This window comes from Lepisosteus oculatus, chromosome 9 (genome assembly GCF_040954835.1).
Source record: "Lepisosteus oculatus isolate fLepOcu1 chromosome 9, fLepOcu1.hap2, whole genome shotgun sequence".
NCBI lineage: Eukaryota > Metazoa > Chordata > Actinopteri > Semionotiformes > Lepisosteidae > Lepisosteus > Lepisosteus oculatus.
In genome coordinates, this window is record NC_090704.1 from 40,846,376 (window position 1) to 40,867,256 (window position 20,881).

The following is a 20,881-nucleotide window of genomic DNA, read 5'->3' on the forward strand; positions in this document are numbered from 1 at the left end:
ACAAACTCCACACAGCTAGCACCCCAGTCCAGTCTGAACCCAGGGCCCCCAGCATGGCAAGGCAAAAACACTAAGCACAGTGACATGCAGTAACTATACAAAATCATGCACCCTTACAGACACATACAGTAATCAGTGTTGTATCTGTGTTCTGCATTTCATTTAACACAAACAGACTTTTAAAAGGGTACATTATAAGAACAGATTTGAGGATGTTGCTCGGTCTATAAATTATATCTTTATGAACGATCCTGGAATCAATGTCATCACATTTCTAAGATTAAAAATAGCACAAGGCAGATGCTACTTTTTCTACCAGCAAAGTCTACTCATTGCACAACTAACACAAGATTAAAAACGTCTATTCACAGTGTCGTATTGAATGCAACATTAAATATTCAACCAGCTGAGCCACAAAATATTATATTTAATTTAATAATTTGATACATATAATAAAACGCAATGTACAAAATGACAAAATAATTGCATTACAAAAAGGCACTCACAGGTCTTTTCCAATAGGACAGTCTCAGTTAAGGTTATAATTCCCTTTTTGTCAGGTCTAACAGTGCTTCATACTCACGACTACTCAACTTAAGTCCAGCAGTGCAACCCAGCACTGAGGAAACAGTGCACAGTCTGGACAAGAAATTGCTGTGTTCCTGCTTGATGTGTGACTCTAAAACAAACTGGAGTATTTCGAGTGTACTACAAGAGAAATAACTAACAACTAACTTTCACAGCACTGTACCTACCAGAAAATACACCCAAAGTACAAACTGAAGCTTGCTGGTGAACAACCCCATTTGTGTTCCAAACATCTTAAGGCTTCACTGCAAAATGAAAAAGTATGAAGCCTCTTCTAGACTATACAATTTAGTGACTCAAACCCAATTATTAACATAGAAATGCAGTCTTCTATGTAGTACTGTACTTCCAACAATTATCATGGTGTTTAATGGAACCAATGCCAAAAACAGTAACAAAAAACAGAGTTTGAATAAGGAATTTGTAAGTGGCAAAAAATCTCAAACACACATCAATGCTGTTCCTTTTCATTTCAAAAGAACGGCAGTGAAGTGTAGAATCGGTATCAAATAATTCAGTTCACAGTGTGCTTATTCCATACTCTTTGCCCTCCAGGAAGAAAATCTACTTTAGACAAAATTTTAGACTGTGAATTAAACCATCTTTTTTATACACTTGAGGGCAGCAGTCAAAGCAAGTGTTCTTGTAAGTTGCTTTAAACCAACACCTGTTGAAGACCTGATAAAAGGGTTAAAATGCATCAGTTGACAGAAATTGATAAAATAAGGCCGATTGGGGCCCAGCGCATCTCCTGTGGCCCTCAAGGAGCACAGATACCTACAGTACCCCTGAGGTATAAACTACCATGGCAGAACCCTGGCAGATTCCAAGCAGAAATTGCACAAAGAGTGTCTTTGCACTGCCTGGTGCATGTTTTCAGGACATTGACAATAAAGAATACATCCCTCTGACATGAGGCAATGCAGCTCTTTAATTACTTGGGAAGGATGGCAGTGTTCATGGATTTATTACAGTAAATAAGGGCATTTTTCTCAGCAAGATAAAGGTGCAATTATCCCCGTGACAGACAAGAGCCTGACTTGGGACAGATCTACTGATTTATAAGGTGCACAAAGGTGATGCATATGCATGGGTAAAGCTCTGGAGGCAACAGTAAATCTGGTTTACAAATAAATATCCAAACACACTCTAGCTTTCTGTCATTCTGCTACTCAGCTTCTTGGACAAAACCTCTGAGCATGTCTGCAGTTTATTATTTCACCCTCCATTCTGTGGAAGCAGCAACAGACCTGATGACAGCCTCAGCCTGCCCATTGCTCTTTAAAAGGTTCCGTCTTCTCAAAACAAGTGTTGCGTGATCTGTTAGTTACTTCAGGACAGGTACAGGAAGCATGCTTGGCAAGCAGTGGACGAAGGGGATGTTGCTACATCCCTGTAGCAAGCAGAGAAAAACTATTTAAACTGAAGCAGTCGCTGCATTAAGGTTTTGATGCATCATGAAAATGCGAAGAACTCCAGAGATTAGAAAATAAATATACAAGGTACAAATACTGCAGTTCTTAGAAAAACAAATCTGCCTGATGCAGCTCCTTTAAAAACAAGACAGTTAAGCTACGAAGCTCTTGTCCGAGACGCATTTAACTTCAATTTAAAAGTGGCTTCAGGCAAGAACGCAGAAGCATAATTGCAATCCAACGTTCTCAGCTCAGTTCTCATTCGAAAAAGACGGAGCTTTCCTCTCAAAGCAATGACACAGCTTCCAGGTTCTCCTTGATGATGGTGTCCATGACGACCTGAAAGACAATTTGCACATTGGACGTGTCTGTCGCGGTGGTGAAGTGGTGGTAGATGAGTTTGCTGGGGGTCTTATTGAGTGAGAGGAACATGCTGGCAAGGTATCGAGCAGCTGAGTCGACATCACAGTCAGCACCTGTGGGGAGAGCAAGCACACGGTGTTGGGACGGGCCTGCAACAGCACAGAAGCGTGACAGTCTTGTCTGCGCCTCTTCATCCTCCCTGTGTGTGAGCTTCCTCTCCCGATCCATACCACATGGCGCAGAAAACAAATAAGTCAATGAAAGCCCTCGTGTCTTTCAGTTTCAGGGAGAGCAGACAAAGTAATTTCCAACACTTCCCTCGGCAGTAAAACCAAGATATAAAAAGCTGCATTCATCTGAAAATGCATTGTGCATACTAAAAATTATTTTTCTTTGCATGAGATTAATTTCTCAATTCTGTGTTCGGTACAACTGCAGCTGGCTGCTGTATAAAAAAGGCACATTAACTGCTTTGGACAACACATAGGCCGATAAAACAGCACATCTCCATCTATAAGCTGCTCTGTATGTATATCACCACCAGCAATTCAAAAAATGAAAGAACACACTAGACATTGCGGAAAAGAAAGGAGGAGAAAAACATCTCAGTAACAATATAAAAAATTCACTCATTTCAAATGGTAACTGAATCATTTCCATGTATTATTTATAAAGCATAGCTTGCCCATGGTAAGATTGAAAAATGCATGATTACATTTCGATCCCTGCAGATCGGAAAAGGGTATGTATAAGTAAGGTGAAGAGGGCAGATTAGTTGACCCTTAGTTATAAAATCCAATCTTTCTTCCCTTGCCTCCAAATTGAGATTAGCATTAAGAGATATTTTGATTTTTTGATGCCTTGTCAACGGTATTGTCTGGGAATCACCAAAGCACATGGGTTGGTAGGTGGAGGCACTTGCTTCTGGCTGAGGATACTCACAGAAGGAGGATAGAACACAGAACAACACTGGACTTTCAGTCATCTTTCTGACCTGTAACTAATAAGTGCAACTGGAATACGACTTCATTTTGTAATTTTGTTTTATCTGTTCATGCAAGAGGGGTACGACACATGTGACAATGGCCACTGGCCCAACACAACTTGCAGAAGGCGATTTATAGCAGAGCCCTGGCATGCGGAACATCTGATTTAATGAATAAGGGGGAAGAACATGCCAAACAAAACAAAAACTTTTCCAGTCCAAGTCCTGAAATTCTAACGTTTTGAGTAATCCAAAAGATCTTCATACAACTTGAATATTCTTCTTCTGTTATTTCAAATTTTAATCTATCCTTCCAATATTTTTGGTTTTACAAAAAATTAATTTTGATCTACTCACTGCCATTGCAGAAACTAACAGTAATCCGGAAGTCAAAAGGGAAAGTGAATGTTTCGCTGGAGTACAATGGGAACATCTTTAAAAAGATCTTCATTAGGGGTTGCCAACACCACAGGCTTCTGAAGGCAGTGAAAAGCTGCTGTGTGCAAACATAAATATTGTTAATTATAAAAGCAGCCGTAGTCCCATACAACCCTGTATCCTCAATATAGGAGGGTCAAAGGAGTTCATCGCTGCTGCTGAGGGAAAACCATCACGTGGAACTCTAAAGGCAATCATGGGAGGAAATGAGAAATAAAAAGAGTTACAAAATGATTGGGAGAAACGGATGCAGTCTGAAATGGGTCAGGTTCACGTTACGGTGCTGAAATTCTCCACTTTAATGAATGAAAATCAAATGACTGAGTCAACAGACAGTAAATTATTGAGTTAATCTCTCTTGGCTACATACCACAAGGCAGAGGGTGCCTAAAAGTTGCCTATCATATCCATAAGCACACATCCTCTTTTCATCAGCCTTATGACGAGGGCTGTTTTAAGATGTGTCGCAACATATCAGCAAAAACTACAACTGCAGAACATTGTTGTCAAGGGCACTATCTAATCCATCTCAGTGGAGCCTCACATTCAAGGGAAAGCTTCATGGAGAGTTAAAAGTCCGGTAAATTATTTAAAAGGAAGCCTGCATAAAATTCCAACACCCCAAATCCCCAGCGTTGTCACTACACGAGACATCTTTCAACAATCTATAGTAATTACAAAAAAGTAGAGGTACAAAAAGGTGTAATTGTTGTACAAAAGCGATTATCAAATGTACCAAGAGCAGAACTCTCATTCATTCTGTTTAGGTCTAAAATTCCTAAGGTACCAGGAGTTGTTTTTATTATAATTTTTCAAATGAAAGAATTTATGTTATTTTGCCCGTCTTCCATGCTTTTTACACCAGGCATTTAGCTCATTGTAGAATGAATTCTGAGGATCATAGTGCTTTATTTAGATTAGCAAGATATTTTTATATCTAAAGATTAATCTAATGTTATTATTATAGCACCATTCATGATATACAATTTAAAACAGACCTAGATTACACAATAGATCAAATGGTCAGGGAATATATATCACAATGATTACTTCTGAACAAAGAAATCTTGACAGAGGTTACAATTATTTCTGGAGAGCGCACACACAAAGCTGGGAGAAATACATTCAACCAAAATCACAAATTGTGCCACCAATGGCACCATATGCACTTGGCGACACCCTCGCCACCTTCTTCCTCTGTACGTAATCTTACAGAGCTGTCACATCTTCGTTTACCTCCAGATATGCCCTCAGGGAAATCTCTCTCTTAGAAGGTCTTGAGTTAAATGAAATGGTGACAAAATCGGAAAACTCATGCAGGCACCACCTGCCATGGTTATTTCTCTGCATCCTTCTCCAGACCCATAGTATGATCCGCCCAACTCACCCTCTAGTCTCCTTAGTGAGGAGCAAGCATTGCTAAACACTTGATATGGACCCGATAGAAGCCGGCTTGAAAGAGGCAGGTACTGTATCTAGGTGGGGCACACAATTGGGTTCGTATATCTTCGGCAATAGTATAGTTTCTCTGACACAGCTAGCATCTAACTTCTAATACAACTGGGCAGTTATGAGTAACAGCATACTCTGCAGTTATTGTGTCAGTTGTCCCCACATTCAAAGCTCTAAATAATCTGTGCACACCTATAACAAAAAGTTGGTAAACAGCCTAATTTTTTGTAATGAAAACTTTTACACCAAGAACAGACTTTGCTAGCTTTTCTATTTCTGCACCAGACCCATAAATATACACATCACCATCTTTGTCTAGAAACAAAATTTTACTAATGAAATGACATTCAGAAACAAACCACCTTTCAGGCTTGTGTTGTAAGGGTGCTTTGTATTGTCCTGCCTACAAACATTGCCATTCGAGACTGAAGAACAGTTTGGACACAGAGAAAGATGCTGGACTTCAGTTAAAAATTAGATTCTGATGTTTATTAGCACCTAAATAATACTTAAATTCTATCAATTTAATGTGAACGGCGAAGAACAACAAATAACAGCACTGTTAATCGGATTACCTTGTCAAAACAGATTGACCCACAATCAATAAATCCATGAAATTTGACGGTTTCACCACAAAATCAATATCTGCACAACAGTCAAATAAACAAATGATTTAACGTGGTTCCATTTGTCCTGCAATTTCCTCATGACCATAGTATATTTGTGAAAATGTCAATTACTACATTCCTAAAATGTCAATTAGTACATTAATTTCATAAGGAGATCTAACAAATTCCATGTAAAATACTTCAGTTGTCCACGTGTATATTGAGGATTTGAAACGGTCTTTCCACAAAACAAAAATGTTTTCCGTTACTGTGTCAAAGCCTCTGAATCATGACAGAAAGTACATACCAATGGTGCACAAAATTTCAGTATTTGTTTAGGTTAATGCTTCCTGTTGGCTTATCCGTGTACAGTTGTACATTTACAGAGTCTGTAATTCCAGAATGACTTTATCTGTCTGTGATGCTTTTAAGTAGCCATATGTAACAGGACTCAGACGTACACAGCCTGCTCTGGAAGATATAGTGCAAGCGATTCAAATGATCACTGGAGGTTCTTAAAGCCTATTAACGAGGTATATTAAGAGCACAGGAGTGAAATCTCAATCACTGGCGCTACTTTGGTAACGACCAATTCTCGAATTCTTGAACTGCAATCGACGGTCGCTAATAAACACGTTTCTTTGATAGTGGAGCAGGATAATCAGTTACCCACCTCTGTATTGTGGGAGGTACAGTCTCAAGTGTCTCCCAGAGTGTAAAATCTTTTCTTGAAAAAGATCGATTTTGTTCAGAAACAAAATCTGTAAAGAAAACAAACAGAAGAATATTAACCAGACAGGCGCCTCTACCTTCTTCTCATGAAACAGCCAGCTGCCAAAATGGAAGTTGAGAAACAATTACCCCCACTGCAAACTATACTAACATTATGGCAAGGATAACACTAAAACCAAGCTAAATCTTCAGAGACCTCCCTTTTTGTTAAATAAACAATATAATTTATGAGCCTCTGTTAATAAACTGATCAATATGAATAGTATGGCACGTAAATAATATGACTAACAGACAGTATAATCACTGTGGTCCTGCCCTTATGGATTATGAAAGTATATGCAGGCTGGAGCAAGCAAGTTGGATTACAAACAGCAAAATTACACATGCAAAAAAAATCTCAATTTAATAAATTGACTAAGAGGCAATAAAAATGAACAAATATCACTTCTAATATTAACTTATGGTTTAATGCCACTTGGTACATTTGTAATCTTAACTGCTGGAATTTAGCAAAACTTTATCTTTGGAAAACCACATACATATGCACAAGTCCTCCCAGTGTCATTATACTTTTTGTTCGCATTACAAGAATACGCAGGGTTCATCACCAGAAAGTTATTTGCTAAATAACCACTTCTAATCACTGCCAAAACTTGTTTCTGTCTTGTCATAAACTTCTTGCGTCATAAACCAGCCTGTCTTCCTGCTCAAACTAGGGTCTTCTGGCAACTTGAAAAATAGCCTTTTGTTGTTGTTGACCAATTAAAAGCCTGCAGTTGCAGGCGTTCTGTGAACACCTACGAAAATGAATAAATAAACAACACACTTGTAATTAAAACTAAACAAGGCAGGAAGGAGCGTTGAAAGGCTAAGGGGTGGTCTAGGCAGCCAACCTAATGATGTAATTAAACAAGCACAGCAGGCAAAAACTAACCATAATTTATCCCTATCTGGCCACCAGCTGATGACTAATGCTGCATTATAACAGGCTAAATGAGACCAATTAAACAGGCTCGTTACACGCTTTTTAACAGTAACTCGGACTGTCAAGCAGAACTGAAATTATCCTCCACACCTAAATTATGCCTTGCATTTTAATTACAAATGACAGAAGCAATTAGAGGGAGAGCTATAATAGCAACCAAGCTGAGGTGAGGAAGGTCACGGGCTTTAATCACGGCAATATAAATCGCGGGCGTTGTTAGCCAAGCAAGACTCTGCGCCACATCTTATGGAATCTCATAATTGGAAGCTTCCTCTGATAAAGCCACTGCCTTCACCGGGACGAGAACTTCAGTAGATGCCATTAAGGTTTCTTGTTTTCTGACAATTAACAGTTCATCGAAGTGAAGGAAATACAAAGGGCTTTTCAGACTCCGAAGATGAGACTGCCGAATGATGGCTTTCATCGTGCCCTTGCGAAAAAGGGTTGCAGCGCGGCTGTCACGCTCACACTCCGCGTCTCGGTCAACACGGAGATCGTGCTGAGGAACATGCCGTGCTCTGTGTGTAGGTGAATATAATCACAACCAACACTTTGCAAAGGTCATTCTGGTGTGCTGCAAAAGCATGGTGACTTTCTCTTACAAGCTGCAGAAAGATTTCAAAGTTAACTGAAGGTTCCATTTCTCCATCATGTTTCAAGCAATGTCATCTTCAAATTGCAGCATTCCCTTAGTTACAACACAAACGCACATCAGGCACAGACAATATCTGGTCAATAGCACTTATACAAATGCAGAAACTTGATGCCTTTAGACTGTATTTAAACAAATTGGTTTTGGGCTGTTCTAATATGGAAGAGCTTCAGACCTGATCTCTGGAAGTCTGTGTGTCAAGTTTTAATAAAATATCTGTGGCCCTCAGACCAAACATAAAACTGACAGAATAACAGGAAAACAGCTGTTTAGAAGTAAGAGTGTAAGTTTGAGATACAGTATACTGTATTATGAGCACTTCTTGATTCCCTCCTGTGATTTTGCAGGTACTTATGCCAGTACTTACCATTGATGTACTTTTGAAGAACACGTTATTGCAGATCGAAGAAAAAAGCTTCAGGCTTTCTTGAAGACGATTCTTTGGAGAGAGACAAACATTAACGGGTTTTGAGAGAGATGGTGAACGGAACCATCCATCAATGTACTTTTCTCAACTTTGTTCAGACTAGCATATGGTCATTTTTATGAAGTAACGTAACATGAATAATGAAACAAATGTTTTTAGGTGAACAACTGAAATATGTTAAAAAAACCATACTTAGCAATACCACCACGAAAAGATAAGATTACAAAAGAGGAGGACCTCTTCATGGGAATATAAAGTAAAGTAACCAATAATGAACTTTGGACCAAAGATGACAAAATATATGTTCTCACTGTACAGTGCTGTAAATATATCCCACTACCTCCTGTCAAATGGAATTGCTCTGAGGCAAAGGAACTGCCGCCCAAGAAACACTGTTACCAGGACACTATTATTTTAAAAGTATAGCCACATAAAACTCTGTGTTAACATCAAGTTTAATTGAGTACTGCTAGAGTTTGGATTTGGCAGGAGGAAAGCAGATTTCTCTGGTACTGTGCTTGAATGTTGGCACCGAGAGTGGCGGGTGCAGTCATCAGCGCGATGGTCATGGTGGTATGGCGGCAGATTCCTGGGTGCTCACCATGGAGGAGTCTTCCACCAGAGTCATGTCATAGCCACTGAGGGACACCACGAACAGCACCGCCCTGACATCCTCAAAACAGCTGATCCACTTCCTCCTCTCTGTCCGCTGCCCTCCCACGTCATACATCCTAAACCAGAGACGAGGAAAGGCAAAGTGCCACAGGGGAGAGTTGCATGAACACTGCCCAACGAATCGGAAGCAAAATCATACGATAGCTGAACACACCATCCAGCTAACGCTTCCGGACATTCTCCAGATTTGCATTTAACACTTATTATATGGCACCTCACTGCACCTTGATGAGATGGGAGCTGTGGAACTCCCTGGCGATTAGTTTGAAAACATGACATCAAGAAAAATGAAAAACACCCGATACCTGTTCTGCTGCACAGAAACCGTGACATGCACTGCTTGTCATTATAGAAAAAAGAACAATAATCTACCCACTGCACACCATAAATCACTAGAACTATGCAAAACGACCCGTCTTTCCTGCGTGACAGACTTGACGACTGCTCTCAAAGTTAATACTCCCTGCAGGCAGCCAAACGCAGTCAGACAGCTGTTTTTCTTGCTCCTTTTTCTCCCACTGTAGGACCTCTTGCTCGGAAATAACCATTTGGCCATTTGCACAGCAGTTAACACTGGTGATCTTAAAACAGGTTAAAAACACTCTTCAGAAAGAGACAAAATGGGATCACTGAGGCTCATCAGAATAATTGAAACAATGCTAAAGAAAGGTCTGTGGTTGTTTTTTTTTTGCATTTGAAAACAAGGCTGCTTCAGAAAACTTGTAAGAACAAGTTTTAATAAACCCACCACCTGGTGGTCTAGTGGTAAGACAGCTGTTTTTTTCTCTCATTTGTACAGGTCAGTTAAGAACTGAGTAATGCAAGGAACACAGCGATCAAATGGCCCATCAGGAATTGACCAAACTTAATACATACAGTGGTTATCTTGGTATTTATGTAAATTTCATCTATAGTATTTCAAATTAAATCTATCAAGAAATTTATAAAATCTGCTTGAGGCCCTGGGGGAAGCATGGCTCACTTGTTAAAGCACAGGAGTGCGTTTTATTGATTCCCTCAACACTCACGCACAGTGTAAATGATGCATGGGACCTTTAGTTCCACTTCATTTTTCAAAATTAATGCTTTTGTTTGTTTGAAAAGAAAGCAAAATGAAAAACTTTATTGGTATTTCACTGCTATGAAATATAATTCCCTCCATAGTTCACTTTTTTATTACATGGGAGAATTTACAGCTGAAACTACATCGAGAAAGGGGGAATTTTAAACACAGCTCAAGGTTGCTTCTTATTTCTAAGGCAACTGATTAAAGAAATCAGGCATTGGCTCATACCTTTGCTGCTATTTTCGGTATTAAATATGAAATATATTAATGTGAGCAACATAACAGTGCCGTCTTCATTTAACAAGCTTGGTTTCACAAAACATTCATGAAGAAGACCTTTTATTTATTCTAGTTTGACCGTTTCACACTTCTGGAAAAAGAAATGATTGTAATTTGGACAACATATGCCATCTACCTTTGCTTCCTCTCTCAAAAAATTAGGATGTTCTGAAAAAGAAGATTCCATCCCTTTAAAACATTTGAGAGAAAAGTTTAACTATATAAGCAGTTCAATCAAGATTTAATATGACGTGCATCACTCAACATCAAGAATTCTTTTGTTGCTAACAGCCACTTATCATTTTTTAATTACCGGGCCCCTTGATCTGCAAATGGAGCCTCTTAAGACAAAGCTTCCTAATCTCTTTCCCATTCTAGGAGGTCAGAATGGAGCCTTTCAGATTCTTCCAGGCGTCAAGTCAGTCACTGCTCATTGCGCTTTTCAGTATGCTAATGCCTCTCACTGCAACGCCGGACGCCTTTCGTGGAACAATCTGATGTCAGGGATTAATAAACCGCTCCGCTCACTTGATTTTCATTGCATAGTTAATTATCTTTCAAACAAAAAAAAACACAGAGTGGCAATATCTCAAAAAGAGGGAGCCGGGGAGTGTCATTATACCAGCCTGGACCCAGGCAGAAGACAGGCCCAAAACCTCGCCCACTGGAGACGTCCTGAACTACACACTGAGTCTCAGCGCAGGCTGAGAGAGTGAATTCTTATTTTTCAGTTTAGCATATATATATATAAATAAGACAACCTTATGGAATCATTAAATCTGAAAAAACACCTTATACACCTGATTTGATTTGTTTATAACCCTGAGAACATTAAGGACGGTATGAGAATCACTGTGGCGTGTTGTGTATTCTATCAATTTAAACTCGTCTATGGAGCTCGCTGTTACAAACATCAGGCACACCAATGTAAACATCTCGCTTGCATACAGCAATTAAAACACAAGTTCACAAAACTACTGTTCAATTACAAAGACGCCTAGAAAGGAATAGAAAATGTTATACATCGCAGTTGTGCATTTTTCACAACTAACCTATAAAATGAGTGACAAAAGTGAGTAAGGATACACGTGGGATTCGTACAGTTGACTGCTTATCTGAAAACATGCTACTAATGAAGCTGCTCTTTCAAGTTCTTGGATAAAAACAGGAAAATTCTGTTTCTCATTCCGATTTGCTTTGTTCAAAATCTTCTTTCAGGCCTCATACATCCTCAGAATCTTTCCACAGCTCCAGTTGCACTGCCTCTTGAGATCAGAGAATAACAAAAGATCACCGTTTGGTAATAAAGGAGACAAAATATATTCAATAAAAATAAGTGCTGGTATTTAAAACACTATTAAAACATTCATGATCTTTTATCGGGTGATGCATGGCACTTATATAAGAGAAGGTTAAATGATGTGTCATTAGACAGCCTCCAATAAGCATCTCATGAAGCACCTGCATGACATTGGTACCAACGGTAAAGAGGTTTATAAACAGATCGTCATACAGTCAAAGGCACTAAAGCCTCCATAGCCTTCAAATACCTTTGAAGGTAGAGCAGAACACTGTTCAAGAATGTGGAAGCTATACACCAACTATTCACAAGTACGAACGCTATTGTAATCGGCTTTTGCCATTAGAAAATAGACACTTATTACAAAACCTTTCAAGGGTTTTCTCATAGAATTACTGAAGGATCATGGTAGCATTAAGCCATTACGGAAATATTTTGTGGACTTATCAGAAAATCCTTCCTGGGATTCTTATATTTCGCTCGGTGGACGTGGTCAGGGTTTTGACGAGATCCACTGTGAAGGATCCCAATTTTGGGGGTGTGCTTGACAGAATTCATAATGTCAGCTGCACGGCTTTATCAGCACCTGAGATGGTGAGAAAGTTCAGCAGCCCCCACAGTCACCATTTGCCAGGAAAATGACAGTGCCTGTGGAGGAGAATGTGCCTAATTTTGACAACAACTTTTAAAATAACAAGGGCAATTTAATTGTTTTGACAAAAGAATGCATGCTTCTGTGAGCATGCTGTCATGAGAATTAAACCACGTACTGCCATCAATACCAAGGTGCTAGGGGACCAGTTACAAATGTTTAAAGCAGGCTGTGGGGAGAATTTAAAGCTTTTAGAGGACATTAAATCCACTGTCTATATTAAAGCTCTTAGTAAGTGCAGCAACAACAAATCTCAGCAGTGTGTGCTAATTATTGAAGAATGTTATTCTAATTTGTACATCAGGTTCCATTGGTGTCATGGAAATGGTGTCAGCTCATTAACACTGTACTTCAAAGCGGACAATTAATATAAAGCACCCTTATAGGAACTGACTCTATTTTGACAGTAAAGGAGAGGTTAAAAATTGACAATTGTCAACGTATTCCAGCATTTCTTAAAGCACAATTAGAGAATATTACACATTGAGCAAAGATTTACTAGCCATGTGTATGTGAGGGCGCCCCCTAGTGGGTATAAAATAAATGTGTCCGTGTTGCGTGAATGAAAACATCAGATTACTGCAGCAAAACATTTTTAAAACTTTCAAAGGCTCGATAATGCCGGGAGGAGGGGGGGGGGGGTCAACTGCGAGAAATGCAAATAAAAATCAATAATTTCCAGTTTGTGAAGTGATCACCCATCCTCCTCAACACCTCCAGGAATCAATTCAGCCAGATTAGTCAGTTGAGAACAATGACAACCTGGAGACACGACAGGACATTTTACTGAAGTAATCTGATTGAAGTACCTCGCTGAAGATTACAACTGCATCTCACCACACGGGGAAGAACTTTTGGACGTCTCTCTTGCAGAGCTCATAGAGCACCCACGACTCGTGGCATAAACTAATCAATGTTTCATGGCTGATTCATGCTTTTATTGGCAGCCCTGCAGCAAACCTGATATCTCAGTAAACCCAAAGAAGGGGGAAGAGATTAGGACTCCTTGGGAGGGAAAAATCAGTACTGATGCTATTTCAGGTTTGCGGGGGTGTTCCACTTTTCTTCTCTATACAGTATATGCCCATGAAAGTCTAAAACATCTACTCACTGGTTCTAGGCTGCTTCAATGTCAAGACACCAGATTACAAAACATCACATTGGAAACAGAATCCTAAAAAGAATATATTCCTACTGCATCTTAAATTAATGACAGTAAAACTTTTTTATTCCTTTGATGGTCTGTATTAATGGTTTTACAGCCCTGGTCCTAGAGGAACACTGCAAACTGTTTTTTCGTTGCAGCTGAGTTCTACATCTCCACGGTTAATTGATGACTTTATTGAGCTGCTTCCTTTAATTTAATTTGCAATTTCCTGTCTGTCCTGAGTGGTAGAAACAACCGACTTCAAGGGTTTTGTTTCCAACAAATTTAACATATAGAATTGTGCACAGCCTCAAGCACATCAAGGTGCTTGCTCTTATTTCTGACTAAACAGCTCTTAATTACTGTTGATGATCAGACATGGGCACGAATAACTTTGTATCAGATACGTCCACGGTGTTTTATCGTTCCACAGAGTGGGTAAGGTGCAGCTGGTCACGTTTCAGACGGCACACCTGAACGAGGGCTGTTCTGAAAATCAGAAACTGGTACAGGGCCGATGCCAGTTACAAATTCCATTTTACCTTTCAAGAGCTGGTCACGTTTCAGACGGCACACCTGAACGAGGGCTGTTCTGAAAATCAGAAACTGGGACAGGGCCGATGCCAGTTACAAATTCCATTTTACCTTTCAAGAGCTGAAAGCAAATTTATACACAGCTCAATTCAATTGAATTCAAATCGACTGTGATTCAGAACACAGCTGGAGTAAAAATCAGAACAGAGAGTGTTCCTCCAGGGCCAGGATAAGGAGTCCTACTGGTCTTTATACTGTAGGTCAAGTTTTGAACAGAAACTCAAGCATAGGTTAGGAGGAATGTTGATCACTGGCAAAAATTCAATTTTACAAACTCCAGTATTAAAAGAACTTAAATGACCCAGAAGCATGTTCACAGAATGGCAAATTTGAAACAGGAGAATTAGAACTAATTCTACTGCTACTGATATAACAAAAGTAAAATGAAGATAACTGCTCATACACATCAGGAATGCAGTTATGAGAAAATACTTGAAGTTTTTCACATTCCAAAACCTACACTGTACTGTCTATGCGGAATTTACTGAGGATATTATTCAATAACTCAGATAAGGAACATTTGGCAATATTTATAATGTAGCATTTCAAAGATGAATAGATTCAAAATGAAACTGCAGAAAAACAACTAAATTACAATACACTGTTTATATGAAAGAGTTGCAATATCAACATAAGGCACTCAGAAAGATTTATTTTCAAGAACCTTTTTGAAATCTTAAGAATTTTAAATCTTAAAATGAGAATTCATTCGACCTTGCCTTTTAAAGATTTATTTTCAAGAACCTTTTTGAAATCTTAAGAATTTTAAATCTTAAAATGAGAATTCATTCGACCTTGCCTTTTACTGAAAGACCATAATTATAGTTCTGCATTATCCAATTAAACTGCATTTTTTTTCAGCAACTAAAATCATGCAAGGTTTTAGCCCCCATGTACTAATAATTTTATACAGCTAACCAAATCCTCATTTGCCAATTAGCAATTTCAATTAATCTCATTTAACTAAGACGATTAGCACACTCTTTCTAGCACCTCAACAAGGATAATAATATTACCACCTGCATATAATTAGGTGTCAACAATTCCTAATGACCCGAGATCTCACAATCCAAAAGTGTAAAAATAAACATACCTACATACAGTCTGCATTACATCAGTCTTTAAGACTAGGCACTCAGTAAGTACAGTTACAACCAAAAGAAAAAAGGACTGAACAATCATTTTAAACATCAAGCGTTAATGGAATTTACATCTTGAATTACATGTTACTGGAGTACTCGATAAAAACAATTGCAGATGGAAAGTATTCAAAGTAATCTTAAAATGAATTTTTAAAGCATTTGAAACTTTGACAATACCACGAGAAATTACTTTTGAAAAAGAAATGCTGATGTCAATTACTTTTTTTTTAATAACTTGTAATTTAGGACAGCTATCAGTTCATCAACTTGGCTCGCTGCTTTGCCTCTTATTAGCAATGAGCACTGTGTGCGCTTTCTTCCAAAATCTATGCATCATCTGCCACATGCCCTGCTGTGCTCACTTGTGGAGGAGAGATACACTCCTCACTGCCATCAGCTCACAGAGACAAGTTACAGAGGTCACTGCTGCACTGCCTTTGCTGAGTAAACCCTACTCGACAGCAGGACAGCCAACACAATGTCGCTTGAGTTACTTCAGCCCCAATCAGTTAAGGACATAAGCCCTCCAATGAAACAATGATGTCTGCACTAGAGGGCTCAGCTTGCATCCAGAACAACAACCTGCCTTACTTGGCTGAGCTACCCATGGGGACAACTTTCTTTAAAGGTTACCTTGTTGGAAAGTTTAAATCAGTCTCCTAATATAATGGAATTTCAAATGTTATTGTTTCCAAGACAACCCAATGGCTACACGTTTTGAGCTATTTGTCATTTTTGTACAGCTCAACACCATGTCTAGGTATTGGCCATGGGTAAATGCCTAAAAAGCAGCAAACAACTGTATAACACAAAATACCTCGGGGGTTCTAAACTCTGATTAAAATGCTAAACAACTAAAGACATTACGTGGCTGCCCAACACTTCTCACACCTGCTCTCGCTCAGATTTTCTCATCTGGCGTTTCGGCATCTCAACCACTTGCGACCACATCAGGGATGATGTGTGGCATTTACTCGGAAAATCTGCTCTTTCGGCGAGAAGCCATTACCATTCAAATCAGTAGCGAGCCGCAGAGCGGAAAATTATTTGGAAATACCACTGTTGCAAATAGTCTTGTTAAATAATCACACTCTAGACAGAACCCGTAAACTCCACAGGCTGATATACAGGGAGAACCCAACAGAGTCACGAAACCAACCCCTCATAGACTTTCTGGTCATAGAGCTGACATCCGAAATTATTTTTAGGTCCAGCCTCAGACTTCAAAACACCTCGACTCTTAAGAGGTAATAAAACCACAGCTGTAAAAATGTAATGGGGATATTACATGAATGAGTGAGCTAGAATCTACAGGTGCAAGGAGGCACTTGCTGTGCTCTAGCAGATGTGTCCATTGAGACTCTATAAATCAAATGCAAAGCTTAAAATGCATAAATGACACTTGGGAACTTGTGGTGTCATCCCCTTAAAAACAATCCTCATATAGCTTTTTGTAACTCTTCATAAGTGCAATATTATGACTGGAGCTGTTACTCTTGCAGTGACAATTTCATGCTACTGAATCATGTGAACGTTTCTTGGGTCTTAATTAGTAAGACTATTCCAGCCTACTCTAGCTAACCAATTTGAGAAACTATATAACATCCAGAGCTCTACACCAAAGCTTGCAGAAACTCCTCGACACTTAAATGTAATGAACACAGAGTTGCAAATATCAGATCAAAGACTTAAAACACCCCTAAGGCTTAAAAACACTCTGTCTTCAGTTAAATTACTACCCATCTACTAAGGGAATTCAATACTGAAGTTTACAGAAGTTCAAGTTCATATTCAAAATATTCAAAGCAAGCCTAGTCTCCTAAACCTAAATGCAGAGGCCAGCATTCAAAATGAGATCTGACAAGTTATTTGTACAACTTTAATATAAGAGCCCTTGATTTAAATTCTACTACTCGATATCCTAACTCTGTTTGCCTTTCATTTCCCCCATAGAAGATGATATGATGTAAAACGGAATTCTAATTCGGGTGCCAAGAATTTGACAATCATATTGCTGATAAGTTTTCTAAACACGACATGCCAAACAGATTGCTGAAAAAAGAACATCCAAGCTTAAGTGGCCAATCACCTTTGATACTGTGGCAGCTGCTGCTCAAACCATATAATGAAACATTAATACAAAGCTATGATACTGGCCTAACCACAGAACACATCCAATGTATTTCCCCAGCCACTATCTATGATCTGAAACTGATGTAGTTAAGTCCATCTGCACTCCCTCTTTGTATGGTAATCTGGTCGCAGTGCCACTAATTATACGCCTGTCATATGAATGTCTAACCCAGCTAGCAAAGACTTAATTAAAAAAAACATTTAGCTTAATCAAAATGTCAATAATCCTATTACTGCAGGAATCTTGAGCCGTCATATTATAAACAATAAGGTGGATTTAGTCCAGAATTATTGATGGACACTATGCAGGAAAACCATATAAATTCAGATTTTATTTTAGTACCTTTATTTTTTTTTTAAATAAGGTCATGATAACTTTCATAAGAAAATGTTTTTTTCTGGGATCGATTTAAATAGCTGTGAACCACCAATTACATATTATTTATGTTCATGCAGTAAAAACATTCCTGGTGACTAAATTCACCTACCGGAAAACCAGATGATTCACTTTGAATTGGGTCTCAATCACGCCTGTAGTCCGAAGCCGCACTCTCAGCACATCTGTCTCAGTGGGTATGTACTCGGGGGCAATGATCCGATTCATGTTGTCAAAGAAACTGTGGAGGAACAGCAAAATTTTAAGTAATAGGCTGGACAAAGATGGTCTCTCTCCTGAAGAAGGCTCAATAGAAGAAGCACTTTGTGTTTTACAGCACAGAATTAACCTTTTCTTGTTGCTTTGCAGCCAATGAACATGAATGCATAGTCTTAAAGATAGTCTCTTGTTGTCCCACTTTAGGTGGATGATAAGAGGGAGTCTGTCTAATTTCAAAATGAACAGTCTTGTTAGGAGCAAGTCTGGATAAATTAAAAACCATATGACTTTCCAAAACTTTTCTTAGCTAGGAAAATAAATCCATTTAAGACAATTTATACCACCTTGATAGTTTAAGAACGTCTTTCTAATTTTCATTGGTTAAAAATCAGCATGCTATTACAGTTTGGATCCTGTGAGCTATAAATACATATACTGGCCAAATTATTAGAAATCCCCAGTGGATAACATATTATTCTTCTACAAGGAGTACCAATTGGGTGAACAGTCCACAGCACGTATCCCACAAAGGTTGGAAGTATCTCGCCTCTAGCAGGATTACCTCAAAGGCTAGTGTTGAGAGTGCTGGATTATGGGATCCAACTTCAAATTCCACCAGTTCCTCACGTTTTTGATATGGATTAGAATTCGGGGAACTGGGCCAGAAAGGAAAGGTGTTTCTTGTTCCTCAAGGCAACATCGTATTTCCTGTCACTAATTCACATTCACCTAGGGCATTCCCAATATTTTGGGCAGTGAGGGTACAAAATACTAGGTGGACAATGCAAAACTGGAAGACAGACAGGAGTAGGAATTAAAATGACAGAAAGAAAAGAGGTAACTTATAGCTCTGGCTTTGTGGCTTTTTTAATTAGTGTGGGTTACAGGATGAGCACAGCCTGTATGACAGTTTTAATGCGGTCAGAATCGATCATGAGGACTTGTCCTCAGCTCTGCTACAGAACCCCATAGAGTTACAGGGGCCTGCTGCAGGAATCTGTTAGCCCCCGACAGGGATACCAGCACACTAGGGGGACATGGGCTTCATTTGAACAATTGATAATATTTATAGACTGATCTTACAGACAACTTCGATATTTTAATTTGACTGTATTCTTTGAAGGACTCTAAATGTCTGCATCCATATGTGAGCCTCTAAGCACTCTCTGATAGCATTTAGTCATCTTGTGTCAAAAAAAAACACGCACCACCCTGACAGAAAATGAACTCTCAATTCTCAATAGAGGAAAATGGTCTGCATATTGAACAATTTAGCTGCATCACAGGTATTACAACAAAGTTGAGGTATACATTACAACCTCTAAAATATGCTTTGTGTGAGAAATTCTCAGCTACACGAAACCAGACAACAGCCCACTTTCTGTTATTTAGAAAATGTGGACAAGACCACTTGGCGCTCACAAATGTATAACACGAATTAAGGAACTAAAGCTAGCATTAAACAAAATTACAAAATAAAAATCTAGACAAATAACAAATACCGAAATTTGGAGACTGAATTGTCTTTTTACCTGCAGAGAAAAGGAACATGGAAGTCACTGATGTTAGTTTGTGCTATCCAATCCACCCAATCTATCATCAGCTTAAACTTCATTAGATGGAAAAAAACAGGTTTCAAGACCCACTGAAAAACTCACTGAGAAATTATCTCTCACTTCCTCGCTGAACCAACTTTAATAATGTAATGTTTTTATACATGATAGGTCAGCTGTGACAACATTAACCACTTCAAAGATCAGCACAGACAAACATCTAGAATACTCAGAAGAGGAAAAACAAGATGGGACCATTTTATCAGAAGCCTTCTAAAGTCTGTCTTTTTTACTAAATACTCCGGTTATTGTTTTGGCCTAAAGCTAATCAACAATAATGCCTGAAGTTCCTAGCAGAAATCCTTGAAAGCCCATCACAGCCATCAGTAGCTTTACAAAAGAACAGTTGTTGCAGCTTTAGATAAATCACATTTCCTCAAGCCGACATTTCTAAAAACCAAGGCAAAAGAATGGCCGATAGTCATCTCCACTTTTAACGTGAGTTTATTTTAGGTCAGAATTAATCTATCTATAGTTAATTAATTACACAAATGAAAAACTATTTGGGTACAAGATCCTATTTGTATTTTACATTGCTAGACAGCCTGCCCAGCTGCAGGCAAAATCAGTGTGACACCCACAGGAGGTGTTAGGATTGTCCTGCTAATTTTATGTACTGTGGAGACAGGGCTGAAATAGAGATAATCGGAGCTGACTGCACAGCACAGTCATAATAGCTACCTGCAGAATCCAGGCGCTTGTGGGGCTCACACAAATTGCATCCAAACCCAATAGTCAGATGATCCACAGCATCCCTCACCAAAAACTGCATGACTTTCCATTGGCATTCAGAATGCAAACCAGGAATGGCACTGCAGGGCTCAAATGTCTTGTCTAACCAAATATTCCAATCTAGAGCGCTTTACAAATGATTGGAATATTAAGGCTTGCAGATTCATATAGATTTCAGTGAGCAAATGCAGACTGCGTTGTGATAGGTCATAAGATCTTTTAGCATCGAGAATGCTGACAACTGAATCGCAATCCTCACTTTCTTTTTTGCATTACTTTAGGAGACAAAATAGCGTTTTCTTTTTGAT

The 20,881-nt window shown here is 38.9% G+C and overlaps 1 protein-coding gene across 2 annotated transcripts in view; it reads right to left on the bottom strand.

Annotated features, from left to right (window-relative positions):
- Positions 1 to 1,501: 1,501 nt before the first annotated feature.
- The window catches only part of gnav1 (guanine nucleotide binding protein (G protein) alpha v1), a 44,653-nt gene continuing 25,273 nt past the window's right edge, over positions 1,502 to 20,881 (bottom strand). The window contains exons 5-9 of one of the 2 annotated variants that reach the window (XM_006635146.3): positions 18,122 to 18,250; positions 9,247 to 9,376; positions 8,586 to 8,657; positions 6,523 to 6,610; positions 1,502 to 2,479 (exon numbers count right to left, since the gene is read on the bottom strand). In XM_006635146.3, the coding sequence (XP_006635209.1) occupies positions 2,289 to 2,479; positions 6,523 to 6,610; positions 8,586 to 8,657; positions 9,247 to 9,376; positions 18,122 to 18,250 (610 nt within the window). In that variant the 3' untranslated portion in view covers positions 1,502 to 2,288. The remainder of the gene's footprint in view (positions 2,480 to 6,522; positions 6,611 to 8,585; positions 8,658 to 9,246; positions 9,377 to 18,121; positions 18,251 to 20,881) is intronic. The other variant, XM_015356643.2, reaches the window with a different exon arrangement.